This window comes from Penicillium longicatenatum (genome assembly GCF_028827895.1).
Source record: "Penicillium longicatenatum strain IBT 33135 chromosome Unknown contig_3_segment0_segment0, whole genome shotgun sequence".
Lineage (NCBI taxonomy): Eukaryota > Fungi > Ascomycota > Eurotiomycetes > Eurotiales > Aspergillaceae > Penicillium > Penicillium longicatenatum.
In genome coordinates, this window is record NW_026643121.1 from 3,354,581 (window position 1) to 3,376,185 (window position 21,605).

Here is a 21,605-nt window from a genome sequence, read left to right on the forward strand (position 1 = left end):
TCCTTGCATCATCAAGATCATCAACATGATTACTATTCACGTCTCATTTCATGCTTATCATCTTTCTGAGGTATCCATGATTGGGTTTTGTTTTTAACTGACCGGACTAATTAGGCACTCGACCAAGAACTGGAATGGCATTTTTCTCGATCATTATTCTCTGGAATTCACTAAGATACGCGCACTTGAAATACTTTGCTGACACTGATACAGAGTCTGGAATGTTTCGGCAATCTATGCTCACGAATACTCAAACCGCCCACACGGCAAGAATGAATGGTGCATACAAGACGGCTCGGAATTTCTTTCACGAGACTGCTCACTGATTACTCACGCGGGCAAAAGGAAGAGTGTCTTGTAGAAGGCCGATACACAGAATTCGACTGCCCACGCGGAAAGGATGAAGTGCCTCTGGAAGAAGCCTGGCTCACGGAACCCTACTGCTCACGCGGAGTCCCACTGCTTACGAAAAATAGATAGTGCCGCCTACAAGATGTCTGAATTCGCCCACGGGACGAAAAAAGAGTATTTGAGAAGACTGGCTTACAGAATTTATCTGCAAGCGGTTTGGATGGGGTGCCGCTTGAATAGCCCTCGCACGGAAATCCACTGCTCACGCGGAAAGGGTTATACGAAATCCCAGACTAGGTCAGCTATATCAATGTCCTGATTTAGTCGGATGTACCGATTGTGGAGGATCCAGTGTCCCGATCATTGAAAGTCTGCCTCCCGCGCTATTTTGAGAGCTGGTTCCCTATGGCTCATTTCGCCCCGAGGACTGATTCCCAATGACGGGTATGGCAGGCTCACTTTAGCACCCCGAGGTTTGATCACCAATGACGGGCGTGGCAGGCTCATTTTAGCACCCCGAGGTTTGATCACCAATGACGGGTATGGCAGGCTCAATGTATCACCCCGAGGTTTGATTCCCATTGAAGGGGACTTGGTAGGCTTAAGTTGGTCATTTCGGTTATTGAATGTCATTGGTGAGCTCTACTCTGTCTCCTTAACATCCTCCTCCAGGTCTAGTGAACGGTGATCAAGAAACATGTCATTTCGTTGCGCCAGCATAACATCAAGGTACGTGTTGAGCTGCTCAGATCCTTGATCGCTGATTGGCAGAACTCTGAATACCTGAGGTGTCCGCGAGATCGGACCTGATCCCGGAGCCGCACCCTTCCTCCCCGAAAGAAACCAGCGGATGCGGGGCCTTCAAGGCCGATCATTGAAGAGTTTCTATTCTTCTCTTCACCCTTACCAGTCCCTTGATACCCCATAGATCTGGTTCAGGGCCCCGCGCGATATCTTGCCCCTCAAAAACAACCCCATCCGCAGCCCTGCCAGCCATCATTGAGCTGCTCTCTGCTCCCGCTTGTCGCGCGACCACTCCGCTTCATCGAGACGCGCTGACGCTCCATTCTTGGTTCTCTCAGCTGGAAATACCGGCGCAGGCGCCTTTGCAATTTATACACTTTCAATATGACTGAACACAGTTCTCCATCCAAAGGAGCGGGGAGTACGAACCTTGCGCCAATGCCCACACCCGCATCAGCTCCCGCTACCTCGACAAAGAAGGACTATAAGGGCTTTGTGGGTGGAATCTTCTCCGGCATTGCAAAGTTGAGTGGTAAGTCAATCGCAGCCGTGGTTATTTCGCTGAAAAGTCTTGCCATAACCTGAATCGTTGCTTACTTTGTTTCTTAGTTGGTCATCCGTACGTGTCGCGAAATCCCCAGTATATTCCCTTCATCCTTATTGACAAGGTTCTTTCTGGACAGCTTCGATACAATTAAAGTCCGCCTTCAGACAAGCAAAGATGGTCACTTTAAGGGGCCTTTGGATTGCACCATGCAGACAATAAGAAAAGAGGGTGTGCGAGGCTTGTACAAGGGTGCAAGTCCACCGCTAGTTGGGTGGATGGTGATGGACTCTGTGTAGGTGTTTCTTACGATACAACGTACATTTCGACGCTAATTCCTCTCATTTATGCAGTATGCTAGGATCACTGACACTATACCGACGGCTCCTCCTCGAAAATGTCTTTTCTAATCCTGGCCTCCGCCCATACATCCCTTTCACACGCAGCCAACCTGATTTAAAAACGCTTCCAACATTTGGCCATGGTATCGCTGGTGTCATGTCGGGAATGACGGTTAGCCTTGTTGCCGCCCCAGTTGAACACATCAAGGCTCGGCTTCAGGTGCAGTATGCTGCGGACAAGAGCAAGCGCATGTACAGCGGTCCCATCGACTGCATTCGCAAAATTGTAAGCTTCAAGGATAAACTGGAAACATGGCTTGATTTGCTGACAGTCTGGGTTTAGCTTCGCACACATGGTATCAGCGGGGTGTACCGTGGCCTGTGTGCTACCATGTTCTTCCGCTCCTTTTTCTTTTGTTGGTGGGGCTCCTACGACCTGATTACTCGGTACATGCAGAAGAACACCAACCTCTCGGCGCCCGCAATTAACTTTTGGGCTGGAGGCATCTCAGCTCAGGTCTTCTGGGTCGCCGCTTATCCATCGGACGTGGTGAAACAGCGTCTGATGACAGATCCGATGGGCGGGTCTCTGAACGATGGCCATAGACAGTTCCGAAGCTGGAAAGATGCGGCTGTGGCTGTCGGGCGTGAACGTGGGTGGAGAGGGTACTGGCGGGGCTTTGTGCCATGCTTTATCAGGGCGTTCCCGGCGAATGCTATGGCCCTGGTTGCATTTGAGGGAGTGATGCGGGCCTTGCCATGAGCGAGACTATGATGATTCCGAAATGTACATAATAAGACTTTGAAAATCGCACAAAAGAACATGGACATACATAGACATACATCTACTGATTAGCATGAAGATATCCGATTCTTGCGATTATCGAAGCTCCGTACATCATTCGACGGAAACGCACGGGTCCGAGCTCAAGAATGTTCACAGTCAAATAATATAGCCGCTTTCGGTGAACAGGTGCTCGGGCAACTGTTCCTGGATTCTCGGCATCCTCGGCGAGTTGATTCCGAGACCATTTTGGTATGAGAACCATTGAAGGCCGAGGCTGCTGAGGTGGATAGTGTAGTATAGTGCTAGTACCATATGTCTCTTTCCGGTTGGCCAAAAGTACATTTGCAAGATTTTATCTCTCTCTTCCTTCAAGTTCCTTCCCTCGTCCTTGCTCGTCCGCCTTGAAACGACAGGGGTCATTATTATTATACTCTCTCGTCAGCGAAGCAATTTAGGTTAACGCCAAGGTTTAATCCTGGACCCTTGTTGCCTGAGGCATTGGGTCAATCGCCGTTTCAGATTGAGGATCCGGCCACTTTCAACACTTGTACATCTTCAATTTGGACATTTGGTCGGAACGGCCATGGCCGTCGCACGCTCAATGCGACGTACAAGTCCCACCAGCCTTGTGCTGGCAGCTCTGCTGGCCTTTGGATTCATCTGTTTTCTCTTATCGCCCTCTACACCCTCCGCAGGAGCCGCCGCAACATCGCAACAGCGACAAAACGATGCAGCCGAACACCCTCTCTCCCCACCGACAAAACCCTTTCTCAAGTCACAGCCGATTCGAAGTGATGGCTACCGAGCGGCCCCACCGGTTGTTCATTACGATCTCAACAATCTCACCAGCACGGGCACCTCCGCGGCCAACGGCGAGCGCATCCTCATTCTCACCCCGCTAGCTCGCTTTTTCCCAGAATACTGGAACAACCTGGAGAAACTGTCATATCCTCATGAGCTGATATCTCTGGGCTTCATCGCTCCCAAGACGAAAGATGGCAACGCGGCCGTCGCAGCTCTAGAGAAAGCCATCTCCCGCACACAGTCAGGCCCCATCGACGACCGGTTCGCGAGTATTTCAATCCTACGTCAGGACTTCGACCCGCCGATTCAGTCCCAAGACGAGAAAGTCCGTCACCAAATGGCCGCGCAGAAGGAACGCCGTGAGTCCATGAGTCGCGCCCGGAACAGCCTCGTCTTCACAACCCTTGGCCCAAGCACCTCGTGGGTTCTCTGGCTCGACGCCGATATCGTGGAGACTCCCTCCACGCTCATCCAGGACCTTACACGTCACGATCAGCCCGTCATTGTGCCCAATTGCTTCCAGCGCTACTACGACTCGAAGGAGCGCAAATGGGATGTCCGTCCCTACGACTACAATTCATGGGTGGACAGCGAAGAGGCGCAGGCGTTGGCGGCGAATATGGGTCCCGATGAGATCCTCCTCGAGGGTTATGCGGAGCTTCCTACGTATCGCACCCTCATGGCGTATCTGCCGGACTTTTCTGCTCTTGACCCCCACCGCATGGTCGCCCTGGATGGCGTTGGCGGTACTGCTTTGATGGTGAAAGCGGATGTACATCGCGATGGCGCCATGTTCCCTGCGTTCCCATTCTACCACCTTGTTGAGACGGAAGGATTCGCTAAGATGGCACGACGATTAGGCTATGCGGTATTTGGGCTGCCGGATTATTTCGTATGTGGTTTCTATCTGGGTTTCCGTGGCATCAATTCATACTAACATGCAATATAGGTCTACCACTATAACGAGTAGCTGTTGCTCGTCTTCCATTCGCAAATCTTGTTTTAAACTCATGCATGGGTTGGGCGCCGTGCGCCAATCATGTATTTTCATCTTGACCTTGCTTATGAGGCAAATTGCGCATCCTTCGGCGTCTATATTTTCTGTTCGGGGTCCTTGTTCATTTTCTGGGATGGCCATTCTTCATTTTCTCGCTTGATTTCTCTTTTCCTTTTTGCAGAACATCAAATTTGATTATATCCTTTGCTTGCATGACGAAATTGACTAACTGGTCTCTCCATAGTCAGGTCGCTAGACATGGGGAGTTTGTTGGCGTTAGAATTGAGAATTCAAAGACATTTGGATTTCTAGACATGAACTCTGAAAGAAGTCTGTATCTTGATTTGTTGATGTCCAGGTGTAGTCCATAAACTTAAACGGGTCAAAAAGGTTGATCGATTCTCACTAGATTTATATTGTATAAAGGAACCTTGGTGGTGATACATGTTCCCACCAGGTTCGTCCGCACGGACAACTTAATCTTCACACTTATTTTTCTATTGGTGGAGCAGCTCCTACCAAATATCACTAGTCCAAGCTTGGAAATTCTCAATGCCAAGAGATACTATAACCATGTCAGTAAAAAGTAATCAAAATTAATCCAAATGATGATACTCACGCAAGCATGATTCCCGCACCGAGAGCAATGGCCAAGAACTGAGTAATGGTCTTGCGTACCTCGGCGCCCTTGTTCTTTCCAGTCTCCAGCAACTCAGGAATGACAGCCACTGTTCCAACATATAGGAAAGTTCCCGCGGTAAAGGGAAGCAGCATATCACCCCAGGTGAGGCTAGTGCCCCAAAGACCAGAAGCAGGCGCATCCTCCAGCACAGCGCCGCTTCCGCCAAACTCCTGCACCGCGATTCCAATGCAGGTGCCCAGGAATGCGCCTATGGCGGTGACGAACTGAGCACCCATAGCCTTGCGCTTTGAGAAGCCAGACTGAATGAGCAAAGCGAAGTCACCGACCTCATGCGGGATTTCGTGGAAGAACACGGCAACAGTGGTGGTTGCACCGAGGGTAGGCGAGGCATAAAATGAAGAAGAAAGGGCCAGACCATCCGTGATATTGTGCGTGAAATCAGCAATCAGGTTGAGGTATCCGCCTAGCTTAACGCTGGGGTTGATTTCCTTCTCCTCGTGAGAGGGGTCGGAAGCAGGTTCGACGGACTTGTTGTTCGACTTGCGCTGCTTCAGATCACCGACCTTACCAGTCTCCGCACCGCTTGTGGATGCAGAGGATACTTCTGTGTGCGAATGTCCGTGCGAGTGGTCGTGGCCCCCTTCGCCGCCCGTTGCAATGCGCAACGTCTTGTCCATTGCAACAAAGGTAAAGAATCCAACCATGATCCCTAGACCGAGGAGAAGGTTCTTATTCGGTTCAACCATTACAAAACTGACGTGATCGGGGGAGTCTTCACCAAGGAAAATCTCTGGGAGAAGGTGGAACAGGGTGTCGCCCAGTAATCCGCCGACGGCGAAAGCGACCATTACGGACAGAGAGGAGGGATCGATGTTGGGTGGACATAATGCAAGAAGGAAGTCTAGAGCTGTCAGTATAGTACAATTGCATCAATTCAGACTGTATGAGCTTACTGGGAGGACCGGAAATGTACAGCGTCGCGAGCAGGGCGTTCACGGCAGGGCTCCCCGGAAAGAGAACAGCGAATATCTGGGCAGTTAAGCTCGCAGTTTCTGGGGCTGTAGCCTGTTTGTGCTGATTGAGAGATTCAACAAGAGGGCAATTCTACTAATGTAAGTCTAACTGCAAAATGAGCCGGCGTGTTCTTCCGTACCTGCAGCTGTTCCTCGATCTGGCTAACAGACATGTCCTCCGGACGAACGTTAGCCGCGGCTAAAGCCGAGAATAGGAAGCATCCTGCCGCAATCGCGAGGCCTGTCCGATGAGAAAAAATCCGGTAAGCCATTGTGATATAGCAAAGAGAAGTCTCCTGAGAGCAGAAAGTGGAAACCAAAACAAGCCGTGGGGGCGGTCTTATCGACCCGGCATCGCACCACTAAGCACTTATCGGACCCTGATAGACTCTGGGCAGCTCACCGCCTTCCGTGCGGAGGGCGAAAAAAAAAGTTTCTGGGCCGCGCAATCTGCAAACCAATACCACTTTTTATACAACAAAATGGGTAAACTCCTGCAGAAGAAGAAGAATCGGTCCGGCTTGTCCAAGGCCAAAGCCAAGAACAACCGTCTCAAGAGCGGTAACAAGAAGATTAATGTGCTGGGCAACGCCATCATCGCTGAGAACTGGTACGCAACGATCTGAAGGAATGAAAGAAAAAAAAATCAATAGATCAAAACACTAATGCCGAATCTAGGGACAAGAACCTCACTCTGACACAAAACTACAAGAACCTGGGTCTTCTCCACAAACTCAACGCCCCCACCGGTGGTCGTGAACGCCTTCCCGGAACAGAAGATGATGCCAACGCTTCCCACTCTCTGCAGATCCGCGACAGTGGTAAGGCCGCTGCTCAGATCGAACTCGGCGAGATTCGTGTCGAGCGTGATCCCGAAACTGGAAACATTATTCGTGTCATCCGTGAGGATGAGCAAATCGAAGTTGCTGGTCGCTTGCGCAAACGTGCCAACCCGCTGAACGACCCTTTGAACGATATCGAGGACAAGGTTTTGGATTTTCAGGGTAATTCTTCCGGCACCGATGTTGTGAAGAAGCTTGAGCGTCAAGCCAATCGGGAGGGCGTTGCCGAGAAGACTAAGAAGCCCCGACACCTGAGCACTCGCGAGATCGAATGGGTTTCACGGCTCGTCGAGAAGCACGGCGATGACCTTATGGCCATGGTCCGGGACCGCAAGCTCAATCCTATGCAGCAGAGCGTGGGAGATTTGCGGCGGAGAATCGACAAGTGGCAGCAGTGGAAACAGTCCCAGGAGTAAATTAACGGGCTCTTGCACGTATCTCTCTAGCATTCGGTTACGGCGATTCGGGCGTTCTCTGGGTTGTGTTTCAGAAAACAAAAAGTGGTCTAGTGTTTGTACGCATATCCATGACAGATAAATCTTGAGCAGTAAATAGTGGCTCGGATCGAGCAAATATTATATTTTCATTTCGTGACTATTCATTAATGGCCTAGGGTCGAGTATGTGACGGTCGTAGTGCCCGCCGGAGGGATGTTCATGCGCTGCACAATCCGCACCCATCGACGACGTCGCCATTCTCCCACCCCAAACGAAGCAGGGTTTCCTTCTTCCCAGTCTCGGATGGCAGCCTTGCCCCGGCTTCCTTTTGACGGTGTACGATCTTGTCTTCTCTCTGGTGGCAAGTCTCCATAGGCCATCGCAGTCATTTCTTCGTCTTCGCTGGCGGATAGTTCAACCGGAAGGTCCCAGACCCAGCCTCCAACCTCGTCGATGATAGCATTGCCTTCTGGCGTCACACCTGGAATCTCAAAGCCAACGCCAGTAATCATGCGCTCCACCACCCATTCCCGGCAGTCTAGGTCAAGTTCCCACTTCTTGCTCTTCCACTTCCATCCTGATGGCGCGCGGACATCGTCAAAGAATCGACACCCACGGGGCCGATCGCCTGCGATCCGAGACGGAGACAATGGATCATATGGTAGTGGGCTGAACAAGAAATTCTCCCAGCCTGATTCTGAAGCCCCTGGAGCTCGGTGCTGAATTTCAAAGATCTCGACCTCCCGTTCTTCCGGTTCGGTGTCTAGGGAGATGTCCGCTAATTGTTCCAGAGCTGACGCGGCCGCGGATGGCGTTTTCGGGACTGGTTGTCCAAACAACTCACGCTCAGCTTCATTGCTGAGGGGCACGTCTTGATCTCCTACTCCGCTCACGTCCTGCATCAAACCGTAGAAGAATTGTCGCACTTTGGGGTTATTCGACAAGATACCTGCATTCCCGGCCGCTAGCATGATCAGCCGAATCGGTACAAGATGTGCTGTCAAAAATAGCACCACTGTAGCCACTGCACAGCCTAAAAAGATAGCCGAGGATAGCTTTTCGTTGGAGAAGTTGGTGAGTGGCGCAACTACGGAGACTGTTGCATCATGAGCGTCGGAGAAATCTGCCATGCAATTCTGTAGATCGCGCATGTTGCGGAAAAAGTCCTTAGATGTCTCAGGGGCCGGCTTGATGGTTTTGGCTGGTGCTAGTGCTGGGCCTTCATAGGAGTAATAGGGTGTCGTGCTGGAGGTGGATGTAGAAGGTGGTGGAGGGTGGCGAGTCAGGAAAGCTGGCACCATGATAAAGAGCAGGAAAACCACCAGCGGGAGCACTAATAACAAGTGTGGATCCAAGCAGATGAAGGAATATACGAAGAGAAAAGACAGGGTGTGGGTTGGTGTCTTCCAACTGAACAGACCCTCTGCCTGGGCCTGGAAGAGAAATACCACACCGATTCTATATGAGAGTCAGTCTCCACATCTAGTATACCTAGAGGGGTCAAGTGGGCTGACACTTACCTTGCATTAAATCGGCGAAAATTATTTGTCATTGCTGGGAGACTGAACGGTGGTTTTTTAGGGGAGTTCGCCATAACCTTGTCCCCAGTGACGGTTTCCGCGTCATCGTCTGCTGGGATGACTTGTTGCAGAAGCCTGGATTTATATCAGACTACCCTTCGTCACATGCATCTTCAGATCCTAGGCAGACACTTACTTGTTAAATAGTCGGTCCTGAAGGGAGTTTTTCGACATGGAAGATGATCGCGAGTGCGCGCTGTCAGGTGAGCCTTGTCTCTGCCGCGGCTTCAACATGGACAAGCCCGAGCCCGAGGGCTGGTTGCAATCCGTCCGATTTTCTGAAGCTGGATCATCCATCTTGAAAGATCGGGAGCATGGCAGTTAGACGAATTTAGAGGAAGAGGTAGACAAGAAAAGCAATATGGAAAGAGGAAAGCTGCCGAGGGGAGATCATTCTATGGCTCCAAGCACATGCTGTTGCTAGTTCGCTGCCTTATAGATCGGGCGATAAATCGTTGTCCCCATGGCTTAACTATGTGTATTGCTGATACGATATTACCTCCTACGATCAGCACGTTCTATGTGGGGTTCATTTCCAATGGCGGGTAATCTAGTAAGCCGTTGTACCATACAAACACAGTTTACAATCAGGGGAAGTTCCGAGACTAAATGCGGATACTCTTGCTCCTGTCTTTTGGTCCTTTTTGTCCTTTTCTTTTCCTCCTTCACAGGACACATTAGGTGTTCTTTGACATTCCTACCTATTCCTAATTCCCTTTGTGGTGCTTTGTTGGTGGATCCTGATACCCTGCGACCGCCTTAGCACCTGCCCCAGCAACACGACCAAAGCTACACCAAAATTATTTTTGGGTGATTGGAAATTTCCCACCCTCAGTGATCTCCCTTAACGTCCCGACTGCACATTATCTCGGGCATCGCATACGGCCGTTCCTTTGTTACGCCCCGATATGGACCGGTAACCGCAATTTGACGAGTCGCGCGACTGTGCTCAAGGCTCTTCCGAGTGGGGATTTCAAACCCGCTTTCTCCTGAATGCCATTGCTGCCAGTCCCTGGCATTTCTCGGTCTGGTCAGCGCATCGGGCTGTCAAATTAAGGATCGGTCCTGTTTCAATCGGACTGTGATTGGGAAATATGCCCGCCAACCCATCCCAAACTCCAGGGAGGGGTCAAGCTGGCTCTGTACAATCCCGCTCATCCAACCCGTCTAGGAACGATGACTCGGGCTCTGGAGGTAAGTCAGATGAGAGCTAATTCTCATAATGTAAGAATATTATCGCTCACATACTTTGCAATAGCGGAAACCCCTGCCCGCAGACGTCTTGTAAAGGCCGCTTCAACCAATTTCCATACGAATTCTACGACCAATTTTGATTCTCAACCCTCGAGAGGGGTAGCAGGACCCCGTGTTGGGGGGACGACTCGGAGGCAATTGTCTGTTCGAGGCAATGTTCCTCAGGGGCCGCGACCACAGGACGCTTCGCGTTGGAGGTGGGTGTTGACTGCCCCCTGATTTTCGCAGCGGGCAATCATTGTTTCAGCAATAATAACTAATTGTGGCTTTTTATAGCAAACCGTCCGGTGGCTACTTCCACTCCGAAACCTCATCGGTCGACTCCACCAACGAGTCTAAGGGTTATAATCTCCGATCTACGAGTGTGGGAAATTTGGCAAAGCAAGACACCACTCAGATTCCCCCGGACAACATGGATTTTTTGGCGCCAATAAATTTCGACGACTTCCACAACAGCATAATGGCGGAGCCAAGCTTGAATCATTTCCCCATGCCTGGTAATGGAGGCGTAGGGTCTGAGAATAGGGACTCAGGCCATTCAACCAACAGCTCCTGGACGAATCACAGCTATGAGAGCAATATCTCGGATCGCACAAGAAACGCGTCCACCCGCCGGAAGAGTGAAGTATCACGCTTCCATGGTCAAAATGTTCCAACCCCTGGGATGCTCACGACCTCCAGCAACACGCGATCGCGACGTCAAAGTCTCGCTCAGCCGGCCGCTAATGGTGGTAATAGTCCCACTGTCGGGGCGCGCGCATCTCGCAAGTCAATCAGCTCCGGCGCATTCGCACCCACGAGTGCTTCAGCGAGACGCGCCAGCTTGAGTGCTCGCAAGGTCAGCACCGACCCATCGCGAGACCCGAACAATCTCCTTCGGCCGCGGGGTACACAGCCAGACTCGGGACGGGATGAGCCTAAAGTGCCCTCCTCCGTTCGAAGCCTCAAGGCAAAGTCTTTCCAGCCAACTGCGCGAGAGCCACGCGGGGCTTATTTGACCGCGACTGGAACCTCGGACCACAGCCGATCGTCCTCGACTAATGCTGTTCGCACACCGGTCAAGAATACGACCGGGAATCCTGCTGCTACAACGCCCACTTCTTCGTGTTCATCTTCCAAGCGTATGTCTGTCATGCCGCACGCAACTGGTTTAGGCGCCCGTACCATTAGTCCCACGGATGCACGCCGCATGAAGCGGATGTCCATCGCACCTCCTGCACCTCCCATGCCACATACCCCCCCCCACACAAACAGAGCCCCTTCCTGTTCGGCCTCTTTCCTCGACCCAATCCCCCTCCTTCCTCCCAAGAAAAAGCATCACCCCATCCTCTAACCGGACCACGCCAGATCCAAACCGCAAGTCCTACAGCTCTGGGTTATCGCTGTCCTCAAATACCAGCTACAACTCCATCCGGAACTCCAGCAGCTCGCTTCAGCCACGTCTTTCCCAGAATTTCTCATCCTCGCGATTACCCACGCCCAAGCCGCGCACGGAACAATCATCGTCGAATGCGGAGGAAGAAGTGCCTCCGGTCCCCGCAATCCCCAAGGCCTATGAATCCCCCAAGGGTGAATTGGACGCGCCGGTCTTTCCGGCCCCAAGGAAGTCCAGCTTACCAGTGGATATCAGCCTATTGAATATTACACAGGATTCGGACAAAGAACCCCAGAGCCGACACGGTGCTATCGCCGATGACAACAATAATGAATATACGACTGAACGGGCGGCGAAAACGCCGGAGTCGCGAACACGGACGTCCACGGTTTTGGGTCGCAAGGGCTTGCAACCATTGAAGCTGCCTCCTTTGAACCTTCTACCGTTGGGCACCCCAATGACGACCAAGATCGAAGCTTTAAGAGACCGGGAAGCAGAAGAGCGGAAATCTTACACTCCTTCCAACCAGGTCACTTCGAAGACACCAAGCACGCCAATGACTGCATCAAAGGCATCCAACTTCTGGTCTTTCCGCGACGATGAAGATAAAGCACCTGCTACTCAGGTACGGAGCAGTACGTCCCACTTCGCGATCAGCTCTAGCGCAACGGCGGCGTCGTTACGGGCGGCCAGCAGTACTAGCGCGTTTGAGTCTCTCGATACGCCCAATAGCAACCGGAATATATCGCCATATGCATCCTACACACTGCCCAAGAGCAGCAGCGAGTTCAATGCTCTCCGTCACCAGTCTACCGGCGACTATTCCGATAACCGAGCATCTCATTCGTATAAATTGACTGGTCCACGCCCGCAGACGCAGAGTGCCACTTTTACCCCTGCTGCGGAAAGATTGAGTCAGATTTCGACCCCATCTGAACCAGAAATCACTACTGCGGTGTCAGGCCCCTCGCTTCGGGATCGCTTGAATGTTGCACGAGTTCGCAGCAACTCCAAGATAACTCCCTCGTCTGACATGGATACGGATCCAGCCAAATACGACCATATGCCACCACCCAAACTCCCGGCATCCGCAACTTGGAACAATTTGTCTTCCGTGCCTTCGACAAGTCCTAGTGTCAAGACATCTTACCTCAAGCCCCGCCGTCAATCTTCTGTGTCTAGTATAACAAAGCAATCGGCTTCCCCTCGCAAGCCCAGTGTCAGCAGTGAACAAGGCGTGAATCTGGAGCCAACTCGTTCCAATGATTCTTCTGGGAGTCTTGAACCCTTAAATGCCCGACCCAACAGCACGTATGTGTCTCCGGTCCATAAAATCATCAACTCTGCTCGTTCTAGCGCCGCAGCTTCTTCTCGGCCGACCGATGCCAGCGTTGATGCTGACATAGTTGTGGCGGATGAGGAGATGCGCAGGCTTGGAGCCAAACGAAAAGACTTTGAGAGCGCCGCCAAGGCATTGGATGAACTGCGTCGCAAAGCGGGACCAAAGGATCGAGTCAGTCCCGCCGCGGCTCTCAAGATGGCCAATTTGAACATATTTGAGCGCGGTGAAATTATTGATTACCGAGACATTTTCTTCTGCGGCACTCAAAATGCGAAGAAGCATGTCGGGGATCTCCACTCAGGTGCTGCAAATTTCGGATACGATGACGATAGGGGCGACTATAACATCGTGATGGGCGATCACCTTGCATACCGTTACGAGGTTGTGGATGTCCTTGGTAAGGGAAGTTTCGGACAAGTGGTAAGATGTGTCGACCATAAGACTGGTGCTTTGGTCGCAATCAAGATCATTCGCAATAAGAAACGTTTCCATCAACAGGCTTTAATTGAAGTCAACCTTCTTCGGAAGTTGAAGGACTGGGATCCCGATCGCCGCCACAGCGTTGTCAACTTTGTCGAGAATTTCTATTTCCGTGGTCATCTCTGCATATCAACGGAACTTCTCGGAATCAATCTTTACGAGTTCATCAAGGCGCACGACTTCCGAGGTTTCAATATCAAGCTCATTCGGCGGTTCACAAAGCAAATGCTCAGCAGTCTTACCCTCTTGCATGCAAAGAAGGTCATCCACTGCGATTTGAAACCCGAGAACATTCTTCTCGTTCACCCGTTGAATTCTGAAATTCGGGTTATCGATTTTGGCTCTAGTTGTTTCGAAAATGAAAAGGTCTACACTTATATCCAGAGTCGTTTCTACCGTTCACCCGAGGTCATCTTGGGCATGTCATACGGTATGCCCATCGACATGTGGAGTGTTGGATGTATCCTGGCTGAGTTGTTCACCGGTTATCCTATCTTCCCGGGTGAAAACGAACAAGAGCAACTGGCCTGTATCATGGAAGTCTTTGGTCCTCCAGAGAAACACTTGATTGAAAAGAGCACGCGCAAGAAGTTGTTCTTTGATTCCATGGGCAAGCCACGTCTGACCGTTTCGTCGAAGGGCCGGCGCCGTCGCCCCAGCTCCAAAGAGCTTCGTCAAGTTCTCAAGTGCGATGATGAAGCTTTCCTGGATTTCATCACTCTCTGTCTGCGCTGGGACCCGAGCCGGCGCATGACCCCTCACGAGGCGCTGAAACACGAATTCCTTACCGGTATCAAGCCGACAGCTCGGCCCAGGATGTATGCTCAGACTACCGCAAACTCCCCATCTAAGCGTGGCGCCTCAAGTGGGCGCCCACTGCCTGAGCCCCCCAGCTCAACCTTGAAGACTGGCGGATTCTTGCGCAGCCGTGATGCATCTGGTAATTCTCCGGTCAAGGGCTCCGGGAAGCGCCATTCAACAATCAATGGTCCACCGCCATCCAGCCCCGCCAAGCGAACGGTCAAGGATTCCACCACGCTGCCTCGTGCTTCCGCACGAAGCATCAGTGGGAAGCCCGACCTTGCTACCGCGGCGGCAGCGACCAGCTTGGTGAGTTAGCACGGAGCCAGTGGCTGGTTAGGAACCATAAAACAAAAGCTGACCAGCCGACAGAGGACCAAATAAACCCTCTTCTCCCCTACGCCCTGTAATAATATTTGTTTTTATCGTTTTCCTTTGTTCTTGTCTCATGTTCTCTCATGCATCAGGTGGTTTGTCATATCATGCATTTGTTGATCTGGTTCAGGGAACCCACGGCCAAAAGGACGGCATCCATCCTATACCCTTTTATGTTCGTGGACAGCATTTGCATCTGGGCCCTGATATGATTCATGCGACGGGGTTTTATTATGTTCATGTCTTTCGTTTGTGCTGTCTCTCGCTTCTATACTGATGACCCATCATTACCCCCATCAGGCCCTTTTCGGTCCTGCTTTTGTACAGTTTGACGTTGTTTTATTTCTTTGCATCTCTCCGAGAGAGTTTCACGACCGTGGGCTTTCTGTAGAGCATTCGGATTGGCTTTGAATCAATGCATTACTACGATACATACCTACCATAATAGATCTGGAGTACGAATACTAAGTACACAATTGCAAATTCCCTTTCCAAGATTATCTTCCAAAGCATCTACCCAGGAGGGTAATCCTTCATGTTTCGAAGTCTCAGTGTTGAGTCTGGGCCTTGGAAGCTTGGTGTTCGCGAAGGTTATCGACGCAAAATATATATACTCGTGGACAACGAAAGGACCCTCGTTAATACGGGACATACAGCTTGATATTACCAAGTCTAATGTTCTAAAAACTAGATACACTGGTTTGTAGGAAATTCAATAAGTAATCCTCAGTAGTATAGCTAGATTTTCCATTACTGAGCTGGAATTCGGGCAATTAGTGAGAAACGCTGCAAGTCGCGGCTATCATGTACCTGACAGAGTGGGTCGCGGCGAATCGACTACTTGGCCTCATCGCCTTATCTGACCCGCACTCCACCTTTCCTTTTCTGTTCCTTCACTGTTGTCCTTTCAATTCGCAATGAATGGCTTTGACTCTAAAGGCCTCGATGAGGATGCCTTTGGAGAAAAAGGCGCTCTTTCGGGACTGAAGACATTTGATGCTTTCCGTGAGTCTCCTTTGCCCATACGCTACACATATGCAGACAAGCGATCCGCGAACATCAACCTTAAATCTCACCCAATTTGACCACAAATATGAGACAAAGACATGGCAAGCTTATCTTTCTACTCTATTAGCGAAAACAAAAGCCTCCTACACAACCCCAACCCACCGTGGTGGCCAATGGACCGTCCTTATTCTCCTCGTCTGCACTGTCTTTAGCTTCTCCGAGCTAAAAACATGGTGGCGCGGCACAGAACAGCACCACTTTAGCGTGGAGAAGGGTGTTTCCCATGAACTTCAGCTCAACCTCGATATCGTCGTCAACATGCCCTGCGATACCCTCCGTGTCAACATCCAAGACGCAGCCGGCGACCGCATCTTAGCTAGCGACATGCTCAAGCGCGAGGAAACAAACTGGAACCTGTGGATGCAGAAGCGAAACAAGGACAAGCACGAGTACCAAACACTGAGCCACGAGGAGGAGGACCGATTGACAGCACAGGAGGCAGATGCACATGCGCACCACGTTCTGGGCGAGGTGCGACGCAACCCCAGACGCAAGTTTGCGAAGGGCCCTTCGATGCGTTGGGGTGATACTGCGGATTCTTGTCGAATTTACGGTAGTCTAGAGGGAAATAAAGTGCAGGGAGATTTCCATATCACAGCAAGAGGTCATGGGTATAGGGAGTCTGCGCCGCACTTAGATCACAGTGGTATGTTTTGAATTTGCTTTCGTCCCAAGATTGAACATCTACTTATCCTTCAATCCAGCTTTCAATTTCTCGCACATGATCACCGAGCTTTCTTTCGGCCCTCACTTCCCGACGTTAATGAACCCTCTCGATAAAACCATGGCCGAGACCGACAAGCACTATTATAAATACCAGTACTTCCTCTCCGTCGTGCCTACTCTATACACTAAGGGTCGAAGCGCTCTCGACGCATACAACCGGTCTCCGGCGTCGGCCACCGCTCGCACTGGCCGTAACACGGTCTTCACGAACCAGTATGCGGCGACTAGCCAGTCCGAAGAGATGCCTGAGACCCCCTTACTGGTTCCGGGCATTTTTTTCAAGTACAACATTGAGCCGATTCTGCTCCTTGTTAGCGAAGAAAGGGGTGGTTTTCTGGCGCTTGTCATCCGGGTGATTAACACTGTCAGTGGAGTCCTTGTTACTGGTGGTTGGATATATCAGATCTCGGGTTGGGTGAGCGAGATCGCTGGAAGGAGGAAGAAGGAGCAGCCTGAGGGATATTTGACAGGAAAGCATTATAAGGATTGATTTTGTCGAGCTTTTTGGTTTTAGTTTCAATTTATGGTTACATTTATATCTCTATATGGGTGCTTGTCATCCTACTTATCGCGTTTAGGTGTCTACGCTACTCATTAGATCGAGTGCAAGCCAGCGTCCGAGGCGCCGGTCATCGCTCTTAAATCCTTTCCCGATCTCGATCATGAGACGTGAATATTCATACTCGTTCGCGGTCCAAGAGTTGGACAGTCCTGGCTTCAAAACTGAGGTAACAGCAGCATATTTAAAACAACATTGGTGCAAGGTTTAGCTGAATTCCGACCAGGCCTAGAACTGTGGGTCATGAACTTATGATAGCATCGAAATTACTAAATAAACATCGTCAATTCATAATTTAAGTACACTCAAGCTCTAACTCATTGTGTAAATGGCTGCTTGCGCAGTGCTTTAGCCTGGCATTCCCACACAGGCTGCGCAATGTTCTGGAATTGAGGACCGAAATCCTCTATTAAGCTTCGAACAAAAGTATCATTTGATCCAAAAAGACATGAGTCGGGTAACGAGACATCTTCAAACTCCTTGAAGGTCAGATATTTCCAAAGACTTCTCCAATGCGACACTGATTGCTTTGCAACGGGGTGATCCAAGTCGAGATTTCTCGCAACTAGATAGAAAGACGATTTGATAGCATGGCACTTGGGGTGTTTGTAGAGCTGGATATCTGAGAACTGATTAAAAGCATTGAGTATGCAAACAGTATCCCATGCCTCAATGCGATGCAGAAGTAGGATCATAGAGCCGCCGTTTTTGAGACGATTCATCGCGAACACCATTTGAGAGACTGTCAGTCGTGTTCCTTCACAGTCTCTACGGTATTCCTCTCTAGGGTGGTCTCGGCCTACAGCTCCTCCACAGATGACAATATCATAATGGTCATCAAGCAGAGGCCGACTCGTGTTGAAATGGTTCGCATCAGGATGCCCACTCGGAATAGATCCCTCGTATCCCATTTCCGTGGGATACATCGTGATGTCGGCATAGATAATATGCTGACAGTATTTCTTCGCTAGCACTTCATAGCCGCCGATCTGGGGTGGCAGTGTAATACCGTCGATCAGTGGCTTTAAGAGGTTGTTCGCGGCTGCCGTTGTGAACCCGCCTGGTGCCATGCAGAGATCAAGGACCTTGAGCCCAGGAGACTTTGGTTTGAATATGTCAGTGCCCTCTGCTAGTCCCTCTCCGATTTGGCAAGTCATTTTGTAGAAGCTTTCTTTTGTTCTTCGGGTTGGGTTCGATGCGGTTTTTCTTCGTTCCTCAAAGAATCGATCTCCGTCTTCGTTCTTCCAGCCCTAGGCATGTTATAGGGTGTTTTAGTTCATAATGCTCAAGACGCTACGTACTTTTTCCTTCAAGTCCCTCAATAGTTGGTAAGTTTCATTTGAAGATATGAAATCCATCCACATTTGGGTTGATTCGGCCATGGCTTCCCTTTAGGGGCTGTGAATAGGATCTCTAGAAGTGCACAGGTAAGCTTAGCTGCTTTGGTATCCGAATGATAGCCAAGAGACTTGAAAATTAGGTCAAAGTGAGAGCAATAACGGCAAGTATCGAGAGTTGTGAGAGGGTGGGAGGAGGGGAAAGGGAGAGATAGAGAGTACGAGAGATAAATATAGTGGTGCGGCTGACTATGAAATATAAAAGCCAAAGAATAAGGCAAACTGAAACCTGTAAATGTATTTGCTATTCATTTAGATGCCCAAAAATACGGTTCATGCCTAATGTAGAGTACCATTTTTGTTATAGACAAGGGTATAGCGACATTCCAAGTGGCCAGTGGGGCGTCCTTGTTACTACATTTGGCATGCTTTATACGGTAGTTACATTCTAAAGTTCCTGAGAATGCTTAAACCAAAGGTTCTCTCAATAGCTAGTCTCATTGAGAATGAAAATCTATGTAGGCAGTGGCGCATGGCTATTATAACTGGATCTTACTATGTTCAAAGAAGATGCAACCCCGCGCTAAAATCATCTATGGAGAAGGGATGACATTGTAGATACCCAGTGCGTGTATGGAAACTTCAAGGTCCTTTTGATGCCTATTATATCAACAATAAGAATCAGTATGATCAAGCATAATCCATAGATCATCCGGAGACATGCTACCCTCGAGCACATTCCCACGACACATAGGACAAGTAAAGCTTCGCTCAAACCATGCCTGAATGCAGCACCACTCGAACCAATGTCCACACGGAAGTATAATAACCTCCACACAAGGACTTACAGGCTCGCAACATATAGAACAGCTGCAGTTCTCATCCTCGGAGACATTGACCACGTCATATAGAGGCTTGCGTGGTAAATGATCAGAGGGGTTCAACCGCCAAGTTTGATAGGTTTGAAGATCAATCAGTATATCCGAGGGGTTGATTTCGTTCTCTGAGATAGGGCCTGTTGCGTCAGGAGGGAGGGGTCTTCGTGGGATTTCAGAACAATGAACTCACCGTCGTGGGCTAAAATTACTCTGCCGTTTGGAAATGTTCCATTCTCATAATCGCGGAGGACTTGAAAGACATAATTCTCCTCTGCTTGATGTAGATTCTGTGCGGTCCGGTCTAGATTCCCCACTGTGGCTCCAAATTCTGCAAAAAGGTTGTCGATAGCCTCTTGAATTAAGCGAGATCGATCCTGTGCTGCATGACGGGTTGACATGGTGAAGAGGCGAAATTGACATGCAGAAGAACAGAATTTGTTGATGCTTGGTTGAAAGGGGTTCAATGTAATTCCGCATAGGCCAAGGGAGATAAATAGGTTGTTAATTTCCTTTGTGAGCCCGAGACCACCCCTGGAGGGCAGGTTCTTCATAGAGGTCTTTGTCTATATTGTCATGTAGTCTCGATTGCAAAGCCTGGCAGGGCATCCTCTTTGAGTCTTTGTGCTCTCATTGATCTTGTTGCAATTGTTTCATGTGAATGTAATGATTCTTCTCAAAATAGAACATGTGGACGAATCAAATGTATCTAGTTCCTATGATCAAGTCATGATACTCGTTTCATGATTACTCATAAGATCGAGGGGTGTGTATGTCTATTTTAGCTCAAAGAGAACATCCATTCAAAGAAACAACGCAACCAAAACATGATTGTAATGTTCAGTAATTATAAGAAGTCGCTAAGTCTCGTGGCTTTTGGACTCCATTATTTACATCATCTACGTTTTTGAAGTACTGCTCAAGTCCACACTCCATATCACTCACCTAACTTTGAATTTGTTTGCTAACGTCAAGTATCTATGAAATGCCTCGACATCGTCATACAGCCCGTCACACCCCTGATATTGCCGAAATCAATGACCTGGTTGCACGACTATACGTGAGCACGCCTGATGTCGCCGAGGAAGTGCGCGAACTTCTGGAAGAAGGCCTCCAGCGGCGAACCGGAGCTATCAGTCTACCACCAAGACTGCTGGATCGAGTTGTGTCGGCACCTGATGAACGCCGGGCAACCTTGCGTGATTGGATTGTCCCTATGATGGGCAGCGTATCGGACGGAACAACTCCGCATGCAACTTCGGCTCCGGAGCATGGAGGCCCAGCTCATCGACATGAAACCCCTGCGCCTCGACGTACAAGCCGACACGCAACCCCCGGAGCTCAACATGCGCCTCCACTCACGACGCATACACCTCATCGTGAAGTTCCAGTTGGCCACCATGCCCCTCGACACACTTCCCGACATACATCCCGACATGCAACCCTAGCTCACCAGGAGGCTCCAGTGGCTCACCGTACACCTCGACACACTTCCCGACAAGCAACTCCAGGTCATCACCAACCCGGAGACCGACGTCCAACTGCTGCTCGCCATGCTCGCCATGAAGCTCCAGTGGCTCACCATGCACCTCGACAATCGGCTCGAATCGGGACTCCGGGTCATCGCCATGGAGGCCGACACGGAGCCGTAGCACCTCGGCATGGTCGGCATGGTCGGCATGGTCGGCATGAAGCCCCAGTGTCTTACATATACGAGCCTGTCTATTCAATAGGCGAACAGGCTGCGGTGCCTCAAGAGGTCCTTAGCCGGCTGACCCGTCCAATTGTCACCCAGACCATGATCGACTCCGAGGATGCGGCTTGTGTTATTTGCCAGGAGGATATTAAGGTAGGGGACGAGGTGATGCTTCTACCTTGCTCGCACTGGTCTTTCCATGCTACCTGCATTGAACCATGGTTTCGTCGATCTAATACCTGTCCTTCTTGCCGTCAACAGGTTCGGTAGGCAATCATAGTCTAAGGTAAGTTAGAGTTGTTTTTTCTCCCCTTCTTTATCAAGCTTGGTTTTGAACATAGAACGCTGTCAATACATTATTTTTGCATTTTATATCTTTCACTTTGGATGTTCATTCTAGTAGAAAGGGAGACGTACCTCATCTCAAGCCTCTAACCATAATCTCTGAAAACCGTCTAGATTATCTCTTTTATGATTGATATGGCTCTTGAGAGACCGATCGTAAAATGAAAGAAAAGAAGCAAAGAAAAACAATCCTCAATTATGATGTCCTTCACTTCTAAGTCTAATTTGATTTTCCCGCCTGAAAACTCCGAATTCTTACTGACCAAGCAGCGCCTTTTTCACAATCTCA

General features: G+C 50.0%; 10 protein-coding genes across 10 annotated transcripts; 6 read left to right on the forward strand and 4 right to left on the reverse strand.

Moving 5' to 3' along the window:
* Positions 1 to 1,479: 1,479 nt before the first annotated feature.
* Positions 1,480 to 2,743, forward strand: N7484_006603 (uncharacterized protein; the record flags this gene model as incomplete). The annotated part of the gene is made up of 5 exons (XM_057117021.1): positions 1,480 to 1,627; positions 1,705 to 1,714; positions 1,779 to 1,934; positions 1,993 to 2,266; positions 2,324 to 2,743. 5 exons carry the CDS (start codon positions 1,480 to 1,482, stop codon positions 2,741 to 2,743), a joined length of 1,008 nt encoding a protein of 335 aa, XP_056972904.1.
* A 607-nt stretch (positions 2,744 to 3,350) lies between these two features.
* N7484_006604 (mannosyltransferase complex subunit MNN9) lies at positions 3,351 to 4,541 on the forward strand (the record flags this gene model as incomplete). The annotated part of the gene is made up of 2 exons (XM_057117022.1): positions 3,351 to 4,463; positions 4,521 to 4,541. 2 exons carry the CDS (start codon positions 3,351 to 3,353, stop codon positions 4,539 to 4,541), a joined length of 1,134 nt encoding a protein of 377 aa, XP_056972905.1.
* A 576-nt stretch (positions 4,542 to 5,117) lies between these two features.
* Positions 5,118 to 6,496, reverse strand: N7484_006605 (Zn(2+) transporter YKE4; the record flags this gene model as incomplete). The annotated part of the gene is made up of 4 exons (XM_057117023.1): positions 5,118 to 5,133; positions 5,188 to 6,112; positions 6,165 to 6,315; positions 6,365 to 6,496. The coding sequence occupies 4 exons, from the start codon at positions 6,494 to 6,496 to the stop codon at positions 5,118 to 5,120; spliced, it is 1,224 nt and encodes a 407-aa protein (XP_056972906.1).
* A 210-nt stretch (positions 6,497 to 6,706) lies between these two features.
* On the forward strand, positions 6,707 to 7,482 carry N7484_006606 (nucleolar protein 16; the record flags this gene model as incomplete). The annotated part of the gene is made up of 2 exons (XM_057117024.1): positions 6,707 to 6,834; positions 6,903 to 7,482. The coding sequence occupies 2 exons, from the start codon at positions 6,707 to 6,709 to the stop codon at positions 7,480 to 7,482; spliced, it is 708 nt and encodes a 235-aa protein (XP_056972907.1).
* A 185-nt stretch (positions 7,483 to 7,667) lies between these two features.
* Positions 7,668 to 9,380, reverse strand: N7484_006607 (PEX28-32 family peroxisomal membrane protein; the record flags this gene model as incomplete). The annotated part of the gene is made up of 3 exons (XM_057117025.1): positions 7,668 to 8,961; positions 9,024 to 9,158; positions 9,220 to 9,380. The coding sequence occupies 3 exons, from the start codon at positions 9,378 to 9,380 to the stop codon at positions 7,668 to 7,670; spliced, it is 1,590 nt and encodes a 529-aa protein (XP_056972908.1).
* Positions 9,381 to 10,177: 797 nt separating this feature from the next.
* On the forward strand, positions 10,178 to 14,745 carry N7484_006608 (putative protein kinase; the record flags this gene model as incomplete). Its single annotated transcript, XM_057117026.1, has 5 exons — positions 10,178 to 10,277; positions 10,342 to 10,534; positions 10,614 to 11,602; positions 11,685 to 14,644; positions 14,701 to 14,745. The coding sequence occupies 5 exons, from the start codon at positions 10,178 to 10,180 to the stop codon at positions 14,743 to 14,745; spliced, it is 4,287 nt and encodes a 1,428-aa protein (XP_056972909.1).
* Positions 14,746 to 15,627: 882 nt separating this feature from the next.
* On the forward strand, positions 15,628 to 16,994 carry N7484_006609 (endoplasmic reticulum-Golgi intermediate compartment family protein; the record flags this gene model as incomplete). Its single annotated transcript, XM_057117027.1, has 3 exons — positions 15,628 to 15,715; positions 15,846 to 16,424; positions 16,483 to 16,994. The coding sequence occupies 3 exons, from the start codon at positions 15,628 to 15,630 to the stop codon at positions 16,992 to 16,994; spliced, it is 1,179 nt and encodes a 392-aa protein (XP_056972910.1).
* A 386-nt stretch (positions 16,995 to 17,380) lies between these two features.
* Positions 17,381 to 18,445, reverse strand: N7484_006610 (uncharacterized protein; the record flags this gene model as incomplete). The annotated part of the gene is made up of 2 exons (XM_057117028.1): positions 17,381 to 18,313; positions 18,365 to 18,445. 2 exons carry the CDS (start codon positions 18,443 to 18,445, stop codon positions 17,381 to 17,383), a joined length of 1,014 nt encoding a protein of 337 aa, XP_056972911.1.
* Positions 18,446 to 19,373: 928 nt separating this feature from the next.
* On the reverse strand, positions 19,374 to 19,676 carry N7484_006611 (uncharacterized protein; the record flags this gene model as incomplete). The annotated part of the gene is made up of 1 exon (XM_057117029.1): positions 19,374 to 19,676. One exon carries the CDS (start codon positions 19,674 to 19,676, stop codon positions 19,374 to 19,376), a length of 303 nt encoding a protein of 100 aa, XP_056972912.1.
* A 584-nt stretch (positions 19,677 to 20,260) lies between these two features.
* Positions 20,261 to 21,241, forward strand: N7484_006612 (RING-H2 finger protein; the record flags this gene model as incomplete). Its single annotated transcript, XM_057117030.1, has 1 exon — positions 20,261 to 21,241. The coding sequence occupies one exon, from the start codon at positions 20,261 to 20,263 to the stop codon at positions 21,239 to 21,241; it is 981 nt and encodes a 326-aa protein (XP_056972913.1).
* Positions 21,242 to 21,605: the final 364 nt, after the last annotated feature.